We start from the raw sequence: 11,635 nt of genomic DNA, 5'->3' as shown, positions 1-11,635 counted from the left end.
CCGAATGCATTGATAACCCACTTGGTGTTTCGTAAGCCTAGTGTGCGCCTATTTAGATCTTAGGATATAAATCGGGAGTAGATCTCTCAAGCATTCTTAGAAATACTGAGGATAACAAAAATATTTGTTAATATTCTGTATATTCTTGTTTTAAAACTTCCAGTACAACATTAATGAAACATACTTCATTTTTGAGTACATATATTCATTATGGTCTATTAAGGATCTAAGCAACTTTTCTTTGTCTATGACTTAATTTTATTTAGGTATTCGTAGGTTAGTAACATAAGGAATCTCGGGCACAGTGAGGTTAGGAACTTGCTTAAAAGTCCATTGTCTTTGAGGTGGAATATATAATTAAAGTAATAAACCATTTGGATTTTGTTAACTAATTGGTATTGAAATTTTATTTTAAAAAGTACTTTTTCTTATCAGCACAGAAAAAATATCCAGTTAAAATATTACTTTTCATAGGTTTTTCTAGAATATTTTTTTTAAAAAATAGCCCATTTCTATATTTAGGCAGTTTACAAGCTGGCTGGCTTTTTCTTAATCCTACAAAGCAGCTTAGGTTTGAAATCCTTATGTGTTATCCAGGCTTATCCCTCAGTGAACAATCACTCAGTCTGTTCAGGATTGTGGTCAGTAAATGAGGCAAACATTAAAATAAGATAGCTATTACATGCCACCTTTCATACCTTTTCTAGGTAGCCGAGGTCTTATTCTTGTTGAAACAAGAACTAAACTAGAAAGCGGGTTGCTTCCTATTTGAAATAAAGGTGAGGGAAAGTTCTGTCTTCACAAACTATCATTTGAAAACACTGAAAAATGCCTTTGTAGCTCATCCTGAATAATCTTAACAATTCTCTGCTGCAGTAAAGATATTTTATTTCTTAGGTTAGATGTTCATTTTGGGGAAAAAAAACAGCCTTGTATTTCTGCACACTAACAAATGTTATATTGACTGGTCAAAAAATTCTGCATTAATGCCTCTCAAGAGGAATGCTGGGTGTTTGTGTCGTGGTCTAGAGACCCATTCCCTAACGTAGGTTGCAAATGTATCCAGTGATGCATTTGACTTAAAATAGTGAAATGAATACATCCAGGAGATATGTTAGACATCTTGAAGATAATAATTCAAAATATGTGGCAAACAGCAATATGTGAAGAACTAGACAACTGGAATATATGAACGTTGCATATTTGTCCCATTGGTTTGTAGATTCAAATGTTTGTTTTTACATAAATTATATGCAGACTTTGGGAAAATCAGAAACAATCCAATTGAAATACTTTGCCAAATTATAGCAAACCACCTAAGAATTTTTAAAAATATAATTCTATGAAATTTTTATCCATATTAAAACATTAAAACCATTAAATAATTTAAAAATACATTTATAGTCTGCCTGTAATTAAATGGAGAATAGTTAAATAAACTATATTAGCTCAAAGTTGGATGGTATCCTAGAAAAATATAATACTTGGAAAGTTTGAGAAAGTCATATTAGGAAAACAAAAAATGTACCCCAGAATTATCTCATTCAGAGGAAACTGAAAATAAAGAATTTTCCTTTTAGTCTTTTGTGCTCAAGAGAGCGGTAAATTTTTAGAATTCTGTGGGATTCACAACTAAGAACCAGCACCCATGTTGCTACTAAATGGAAAATTGTATTTTTCCTCATCTGTATTACATAATTTGAATACATTTGGTTAACTTTATGGTAAAACAAGGAAATAAATTGGGAGTAATACCCCATTTCATTGATTTCTCTTCCATCAGTCTCTGCAATTTAAAAAAAGTATAAAATGTTCATATTTCCCACCAAGGGCCTTTCTCAAAAGGTGACTTATTTCATAAAATATCCAACTCAAAAGCATGCACTCAGCTGACCTGCAGAGTGAATACTAATTAGCTGAACTTGATATATTCAATAATCATTCATTGAATACACGTTTGAGTGGATTTGTTTAGCCAAAGTCACAGCTTTCATTCTATTTTTTCAATCAGAATACAACATCTGAATATGTCTAGGTCTATAATTTGAGAATCTATCTCTGACACATTATGGGTATTCTTTTCCTCATCTTGTGATAGTCCCTTTTCAGAACTCTCAGATCACGTTGAGTCTTCCTCTGTATTAATATTTGTTATCTTGGGGGTTAACCAGTTTGCTATTGCTTGGGTGTATACTCAGAGATGGATGGACTGAGTGATTTCATATTTGTTTCTCAGTTTGTAATAGTTATTAAAGTGACTGGAACATGCACTTGGACAATAGACATATAATCATTAAAATAATTAAGTAGTTATTTTTAAAAGCTATGAAAGCTAAATCTTACCTACAAAATACTAGCTGCTATTATTGATGATAGTCTATTCGGTCCCCAGATTGAGTGGAGTTCAGCTATTTTCCCTCTTTGGGACTCAATATAATATGCAAAACATTATAGAACAGGAACGAGGAGTTTGGCCTAGTGGTAGAGTGCTTGCCTAGCATGCACGAAGGCCAGGGTTCGATTCCTCAGTACCACATACGTTGAAAAAAGCCAGATGTGGTGCTGTGGCTCAAGTGCTAGAGCTCTAGGCTTGAGATAAAACCCAAGGACAGTGCTCATGTCCTGAGCCCAAGCCCAGGACTGGCAAAAAAAAACAAACCAAAAAACATTATAGACCAAAGAAGTGAGTGGAGATAAGGCACTCTTCCTGGGACTCTCAGTAAAAGGCAGACACTTTGCTGTGCAGCCATAGGAGGAAGCAGTTCATGAAGTCATCTGGTAGTTGACTGACACTCTGAAACAGATTATCCTTAAATTAATTCCCTACTGAAACAAAGAACACCGTTATCAAGCACATTCCTGTAGAAAAACGCTTCTTTCCCAATCCCATCAATGCCTATGACTCTTATTTATGGAGCCAAATTTTCATGAAACTTTGAACTCTTTTTTAGATGTCCATCAGTCTGATTTCAAAATGTCTTGAAGGCAGGAGATGTAAGTGGCTTAATCTAGTATGATGCAACTCACATCTAGAAGCTTTAAAATAACATATGATGGATACAATTTTATACAGTAGAAAATCCACTTCAGGATAGGGCTGGCAGTGTTTGCCTAGAATATACAAAACCTTGAATTTGATTCCAAGCACTACGCACAATGCAAATAATAATAGAAAAAAACTTCTTCATACATATATCCCCCAGTAAAATAAATTAAATATTATATACACAGTGGGAAATAAAACTCTACAATACGTGTCAATGTCATGGTTGTTTTCTAGGACGATTCTATGAATGTTTCCTCCCAGGGATTTTCTTCTCTTTATTTGAGGGGATTCTGTGCTGGGACTGCCTGTGGATCTTCCTCTCATGGAGCCCTCTTCTGAATGTAGGGAAAAAGAAGTCTGGTCTATGTCAGTCTCACTGTCATGGTAACAACCATCAAAGGCCATGGCTTGAACTGCATCAATATTGTATATTCCAGAAGTCTGTCAAAAAAAAAGTATGTAGTAAGTCATACACAAGGCCTTATGCATAAGTTATAGTACAAATATAAACTAGATTTAAAAAATAGGTTCATAAATGCTAACAATGTTTTTTCCATTAGAAAGAATTCTAGTTTTGTTCCTGGTGTCCAACTAAAGTACATTTTAGTAACAAATGAAAAACATTTTCAGCTGGTTATAGTAGATCATATCTGTAATTCTACCTACTCAAGAAGCTGAAATCTGAGGATTGAGGTTCAAAGCCAGCCAGAGCACTAAAAAAAAAAAAAGACTATTATGGCCAATTAATCACTAGAAAAGAGGAGAGGGGTTGTGGTTCCCAGGGGTAGGGTGGTAGCCTTGAGCTGAAGAGCACAGGGATAGCCCCCAGCCCCAGAGTTCAAGCGCCATGACCCACAAATAAAAAAAAGAAGAAAAACATTTTCTGACAAATAGTGTAATCACCAAAGAGGTTTGTATTTATTTTTGTGAGATATTGGGATACCATACAAATAAACATTAGTATAGCGATCATGTTTCCATTCCTGACATAATCCTAGCCTGACACTCACTCATGATACACAATTTTCTCTTTTCTTTCTGGGTAGGATGAGTGGTTTGCTATAAGCTTGTGAATTCAAATAGAATATGCTTTTCCAAAATATCTACATAAGCCAAATGGATTTCAGCTCATTTTTCCATCTTAGAAGGAATGTGGAAGTATGCTCTCTCTGTGTGCATTTGTTTAAAAAAATCTTCCAAAAGAAGAAAAATGGCATCTAGTATTCCATTTATACTCCAGTTGAGAATGGGTTAGAGAATTATTTTAGCTACTCTTTTAAAATGTACATTAGACAGAGGTCCCTAGATTTGCTTAAAAGCACCTATAAATGATGCTAATGTAGCCTAAATAAACAACATTAAATTGGTTCATTTTTCTGAAGGAGCAAATTCTCAGTGCTTTCTGGTTCCAGTGTCTGATTGCATCTACACTGAACCGTTTCTTCCAGGTTTTACTATAAGGGGCAAGGGGGTCATCATTAGTGTAAGGCAGTGTCTACCATGAAGCAATTTATTTCCAAGGGAATAAAATCATTTCCTGATCTTTTGGGAAGTAGAAAAATGAACAAATATGGAAAGGCAACTCTAGATGGAATTATTCTGCATTTGATGTGGATTGCAGAGGAAATCCTGTGATTTACAATTTTGCAGTTAGCTATAGAATTTTTTTCACAACAAAATGAGTATAGACAACATAGCCATACTGTGAGATCAAGACTGAATAATACTAGTAATATTAATAGTGAGTTCAGTCATAGATCTGAGGACATAAAAGCTTTATACCATTTCATAGGTGATTTCTAAGCTATCACACCAACCATGTGCTTTTGTTTTATATGTAATGATGCTAGGGTTTAAAATCAGGACCTCACACTTGCTAGGAAGGAGCCGTGCCACATACCAAGCCATTTTTTGAATTAGTTATTTTTGAGGTAGGGTCTTGTTGGGGCCTAGCCTCCATCTCTGAGGCCTGATTCTGGCTCAGCTGCAATTAAAGGGCTTTGTCTAGGCATTTGGTCCTTTGCATACCTCTCTTAAGGCATCTCTGTGTACGGTGACTCGATTGAACCCCCTGCAGTTTCGCGGGTCTCGCAGCAGCTCAAGTCTCGCGCGCTTTCCTGCACCTGTCCTGCCCACTACCTGAAAGCCCCACCCAGACCCTTAGTGGTGGCACAGAGGCCCTCTTCCTACTGGCTAGCTTCCCAGTGCCCACCTTCTCCTACCCTAACAGTATATAACTAATTGTCTGACGCAATAAAGGGGGAGAGCATCAGAGAGAACGAGAGATCAGCAGAGATCAGCAGAGAGATCTGATGCGCTTTCATGGTTAACACTGCTTCTGACTCAGCGTGGTTTTTTCTTCCCCGGTGATTGGGGGAGGGCTGGGTCTTCGACACTTACCATCTCGCTCGGCTCCCGGGGGGACTACAGGCTGGCCCTGTGTGTCCCTCCCCGTTCCCGTGTTGCTGCCCCGGAGAGGAGAGGAGCAACAGGGTCTTACTTCCTAAGTAGGTGTCTGCTTCGACCATGATGTTCTCAATCTCAGCATCCCCTGAATCTGGGATTGCAGATGCACTCTACTGTGCCCAGCTATCAAGAAAGTATCTTAAGTATATGCCCTGGCTAACCTCAAACTGCAGTCCTTCATGATCTCTTCCTCTGTCCAGTTTTGACTTGAGCAAACATCTCATTAGTGTGTTAAGGTAGCCATATCTTTCAAAAGCAAGTATAATTTTCTCTCTCTGCTTTTTTAGTCTCAAATTATCTATATAATTAAAATTGTGGCCCATATTTACTAGTAGGCTGCTATTTTTTCAGGAGTGTATATATGAGTTCAATAGAAATAGATTTAGAACTGGTATGGGGTTGAACGTACTGTGTATGACCATAATCCCAGCTACCCAGGAGGCAGGATTGAGAGGATCTCAGTTTGAGCCCAGCTAGGCCAAAAATGTTAGCAACATCCATCTCCAACAACAAACCAAGTATAGTAGTGGGCGTTTGTAATTTTAGATACATAGGAGGCATAGGTAGAAAAAAATGTGTTTGAGAGCCAGTCCTGAATGAAAAATTCAAGACCCCCAAATAAGAAACAGAGCAAACTGGAGGTGTAACATGGCTTGAGCATTAGGGTGCTTACCTAGCAAGTTGAAGTTCTGAGTGAAAACCCCAAGATGGCCAAACTTACCTTTAATGTTTTACTGTTGTCCACAAGCACATAGCTGAGACATATTTGATCTAGATCATAGCTCTGACTTGTTTAGACTGAATACTAGATCTTGGAATTAGAAAATAAAGTAAATAAGAGATAAGAAAAATAACTTCCTGCCAGGAAGGGTGGCTCACGCCTGTAATCCTAGCTATTCAGTAGGCTGAGATCTGTGGATCAAGGGGCAAAGCCAGCCTGGACACTAAAGTCCTTGAGATTCTTATCGCTAATTAACCTCTAGAAAAAGGGAAGTGGGGCTTGGCTAAAGGGTAGGGTGGTAGTGTTGAACTAAATAGCTCAGGGACAAAGCCCAGGTTAAGTTCAAGCCCCATGACCCATCAGACAAAAAGAAAAAAGAAATAAAATCCTTTCTCCATTGTGGGCGAGGGTCACTATGATTGGTGTCTTCCATTGCCTGTTTCTAGTATCTGGTAGGTAGGGTGTGTGTGTGCCATGGAATGATACTTGAAGTGGTGATGGATGGGATGGATGATCAAGTGAAGGGAGGGTTGCTTGATTTAGATTTTCTTACTGAAGAACTTTATCACCTATCCTCCTAGGCCTTTGTTGTTCTCCCTCAATCATTTTCTGCTTCCTTTCTGGGGACAGGGACTGGCACATGTGTCTCAGTCCCTTTTGTCTTCAGTTTGGGATCTGTAATAGTGTACAGGTCTCTCCTCTAAAATGGCATTAAAAGAACTGCTCTATCTGGAGGAGTCATAAATTGTTTAGCTTGATCAATAACTGAAAGAACATTTTTAATTTAGTTATGAATATTGATGATCCTTCTATTTACAGACCTAAATGATGTTTGATAAAACAGCTTAATCTAAACAAAGGTGACATCATTGTATCCATCTGTCTAGTTCCTGCTTCTTGCTCTTTTAACATTGACTTCCAACCCAAATACTGAGAAAGAGGTGTCATTGATGAGCCTGGAGCTAGGAGGTAGACTCTTCTCCTCTCTCTTCTCTAGACCATCCTCTCCCTTCAAAGGCCTTGTATGTCAATCAATTAGCCTATTTACTATGTGGTGAACATTCTTGTTCATGATACTGAGTGTGAGTTCTTGACTCATCAGACCAATACAAACTTACATTTGTATAGCATTTCATAACTTACTAAGATTTTAGAGCCATTTTCATAGTATGTGTCATTTACAACAACTTTGTGAGGTACACAAGGAGAAAATTATCAGTGTCAAATATAGAATTTGTAGCACAAAGAGGGAAGTGGTCGAGTCAGTTTGACATTTCTTCTAAATCTAAATCATGTTTCATTTCATCTTTCAAATATCTGAATGGCATAAGTACAACTTTTTTTTTGAGATAATGGCACATTTATATGAAGACATTTAGGACAAGGATAGCAGAACACGCCTGTAATCCCTGCCACTTGGCAGTGAGGGAGATAGACCCCAATTCTAGGCCAGTCTGGGCAAAGTTAGTGCCAGATATTATCTTAAGAATACAAGCATAAAAAAGGAAAAGGAGAAGTGTGGAATTGTTTATTGTATAGAGTTATTTCACCTTAGTGACATGAGGGCAATAAAATGTTGACTTATCAAGATTCCTGTGAGAACTAAATGGAGGATATGTTAAGTACTAGGGATAATGCAAATATGAGATGCTCACACCTTACAGGTGAGTATTGCCATTGTCGTCATTCTCCTTAGCTACCTGAAAGGCAGGCTCTGTACACCAGCCCCTTCTTTTCAAGAGATCCACTCAGCAGAGAGCAGCATATGGAGAGAAGCACCTCACACCTGGGTGTTGCTGATAAGGGTGAATGACAGAGGAAGCCAGCCAGCAGGGAGCAGAGATTCAAGTTCAATAATAAATGGTCACCCTCCTCTAAACTTGAACTTGCTAAGAAATATGGACTCAAGGCCTCTAAGTCCTATGGGATACAATTTTAGAAGTCTCCCCCCTGGTAGAAATGGGGTCCAGTAGTCAAAGCAAGGCTGTACCTTCCCTCTGCTCTTGAATCTTTCCCACTCTTCCACGGTGGTGAGGTAATTCACAGCGGCATACTCGATGACTGACAGGAACACAAAGAGGGAGCTGACCCACAAGTACACGTCCACAGCCTTGACGTAGGACACTTGAGGCATGGAAGTGCTCACACCAGTGACAATTGTGGACATGGTTAGTACAGTGGTGATTCCTGTCAATCAGAGTGACAAGCTTAGTAAAACATCAAGTTCCCAGATCTCCTGCTAGACCATACCCACTGGTGTGCTTCTGCAGCAATAGCAACGTGGCCCACCGGTGGGCTGCTGGTGAAAACTTACGTGCTGACTGTGTGCACACAGCTGTCATTGGATTTCAATTCTCACCTCTGCTTCTCCCTTCCACCCCCACCATCCTTTCTTCATCTAAAGATATCAAGTCAAATCATGTCAGCAGCCTGTCCTCAATGGGTCTCTCCTGCCAGCCCAGAAATGGAAAAAAGGTGCTCAGTTAAAAAATGATTCCTAGAGAGCCTGGAGTTTGGCCTAGTGGTGGAGTGCTTGCCTAACATGCACGAAAACTCAGGTTCAATCCCTCGGTATCACATATATAGAAAAAAGCCAGAAGTGGTGCTGAGGCTCAAGTGGTGGAGCTCTGGCCTTGAGAAAGTCCAAGGACAGTGCTCAGGCCCTGAGCTCAAGCCCAGGACTGGCAAAAATAAAAAAATGATTCCTGGAAAGAAATCTCTAAGTTACTTCTAGTAATCTTTTCTATTATTTAACAGTGGTCCTCATTAAGAAATTGCCTTTGTGTCTACCTTTAAGATTTTCATGGTGCCCAAAGACCCTTGAAATCACTTCTCAAATAATCTTTACTACCTTTGAAGACTGCTATTCTCCAGATTAATCTTTGATGAATCTCATAATCATTCATGGAGAATACTTTAAGGCCACCATTATTCTCTTACTCTCTTATTAATGAAACTATTCTTCCAGTTGAAATTTTGAGTGAATATGTGCTGGTTTTCATATGATTCACTGAAAACATTTACTAAATAACTATGAAATGCCAAGCCTTTTTCCTCCTTTTCTATTCTCCCCTTTCTTATCTAACTTTTCCTCTCTTCCTCCTTTTCCTCAGCTTTTAATCCTGCTCTCTTTCATGCACATTATAGGTAGGGGGACTCTTTAGGATAATGTAGGGAAAATTGACTTGAATTTCTTTAGTAAAATATAGATTAACTCAGGATATTGCCAGGCTCCTGCCTGTAGCAAAAGTATCATATTGTAAATATTTCAAGTATTTGAAATAAATGCTTTGGCTGGAACAGTTTTACATTTTCATTTCCAGCAGGGAGGGGCTTAATGACTATTGCAAGACTATTGTAAGGAGTCTGAACCAGCAGACAAAGGTCCATAGTGTAGAAACACAGTATGGCGACAGCTTTCACTAACAAGTTTCTATTGTGTGTACAATAATTTTGTGAGGTTCTCATGGAGGGAGCCCCAAGCCAAACACAGTAACAGCACTTTAGAGCTACTCAATTACAAATGAAGAGTTCAGTTTGTATAACTCAGGCAAACATTTGGAAATCGGAGTTGCACTATGAGAGGATCTGTAATATCACCTTGATTGAAAGTCATAATAAGAAACCTAACTACTACTTTAGCTAGTGCTATTAAACCCAGCTACTGTATCTTTGGGTTCGAGGTTTCCTGTGGTAAAAGCAGCTGTTTTCCTATTCCAGATAATTTTCCCTCATTGTCTCCAAAAGACACTTGTTACATAAACATGGAGATACGAAATTTTTTTTTGCCAGTCCTGGGCTTGAGCTCAGGGCCTGAGCACTGTCCTTGGACTTTCTCAAGGTTAGAGCTCTACCACTTGAGCCTCAGCACCACTTCCGGCTTTTTTCTATGTATGTGGTACCAAGGAATCGAACCCGGGTCTTCGTGCATGCTAGGCAAGCACTTTAACCACTAGGCCAAACTCCCAGCCCCTGATACGAAATTTTTATAAATGTTACAAGTACAGGTATCATACATCTAGGAAAGTATTGGTTAGTGGTATGTTGCAGCTAAGTAACTGGTCCAAATTTTGTCTGGAGAAGAACTGATATCTCTTTCCCCAAGTAGCAATCCTATGCTTTACACTCACAAACCTGCTTCTCATTTGGGAACTGCAAAAGAAATTTTCTTCAAAAAATTATAAATCAGTCTCTTCACATGAAGAGTCTTGGGAGAAACCTACTGCATGGTTTTGTGAAATATGTCAAGAGACGAAAGAAAAGGTAATTTGTGCTTTTCAACAGTCCCCAAGTCTTAATCCTTTTATTATTTCATTGATAGAAACCCAAGGAATCACAAATGAACATTTCTTTGTAGTAGTTTACCTCCTTAGTTCAAAAAGATTGAACTGTTCACTGTTCAACTCTGTAATCCCTGCTAGTCAGAAAGTATAGGTTGGCCTGATGCCAGCAGCTCACCCCTGTAATTCTAGCTACTCAGGAGGCTGATCTCTGGAGATTGTGGTTCAAAGCTAACTCCAACAGGAAAGAACATGAGACTCCAATTAACCACTAGACAACCAGAAATATTGCTATGGCTCAGAATGGTAGAGCACTAGCCTTGAGCAAAAGAACTCAGGAAGTGTCCGGGCCCTGAGTTCAAACATAAAGAGTAAAAGTTGGTAGGTTTGTAGTTTTAGGCCAGCTTAGGCAAAGATTATTGACACTTTATGTCAGCTACCACATTTGGTGGGAGCAATGCACACTGTATTCTCACCTATGGGGAGGCATAGAAAAGAGAATCAGGATCCAGGGGGCCCTGCACAAAAATGCAAGACCCTATCTGAAAAAAAAATAGGTAAAGTAAGGAAAGGACTGGGGGCATAGCTCAAGTATTTGGTGTACCTGCTTAGCAAGTAGCAGTATCCCAGTACCATCAATTCTTTAAAAAGAATCTACTCTAGTTGATTTTCTAAGGTATGGGAGGTAGAGCAATATTTTTCATTAGACAATAATATGAACTTAGAACAAAGGCATAATTATGTATGTTAAGAAGGTCTAATCATGTATTTTGAATAAGTGATTAATAAATTAATGAAAAGGATTTTCATTGTTTACATATATCTAGGACATATACTCTATCAGTCATATTACTTAAAAAGTGTTTTAACTATAGCTTCTTTTGGGGGGGGGTTATGGGGCTTGAACTCTGGGCTTGGGAGCTGACCCTGAGCTCTTCAGTTCAAGGTTACAGACATACCCCTGGGCCAGGGTGTTGTCCTTGAGCGCTTCACCTGAAGGCTACCACCCTAACCACTGAGCCACAGCACTGCTTCCCGCTTTTCTAGTGCTTAATTAGAGATAAGAATCTCTCCTTCTGTAGTACCCAGGCTGGCTTTGATCCAGGATTCTCAGATCTCAGC

The 11,635-nt window shown here is 38.8% G+C and overlaps 1 protein-coding gene across 1 annotated transcript in view; it reads right to left on the bottom strand.

Annotated features, from left to right (window-relative positions):
* Window positions 1-3,184: 3,184 nt before the first annotated feature.
* The window catches only part of Gabrr3 (gamma-aminobutyric acid type A receptor subunit rho3), a 34,828-nt gene continuing 26,377 nt past the window's right edge, over window positions 3,185-11,635 (bottom strand). The window contains exons 8-9 of the mRNA XM_090332945.1: window positions 8,224-8,420; window positions 3,185-3,487 (exon numbers count right to left, since the gene is read on the bottom strand). Of these exons, the coding sequence (XP_090189071.1) occupies window positions 3,185-3,487; window positions 8,224-8,420 (500 nt within the window). The remainder of the gene's footprint in view (window positions 3,488-8,223; window positions 8,421-11,635) is intronic.

This window comes from Megascapheus bottae, chromosome 1 (genome assembly GCF_031878675.1).
Source record: "Megascapheus bottae isolate mThoBot1 chromosome 1, mThoBot2.hap1, whole genome shotgun sequence".
Lineage (NCBI taxonomy): Eukaryota > Metazoa > Chordata > Mammalia > Rodentia > Geomyidae > Megascapheus > Megascapheus bottae.
The sequence above is the reverse complement of the archived record's forward strand: the minus strand, read 5'-3'. Positions and strand labels throughout refer to the sequence as shown.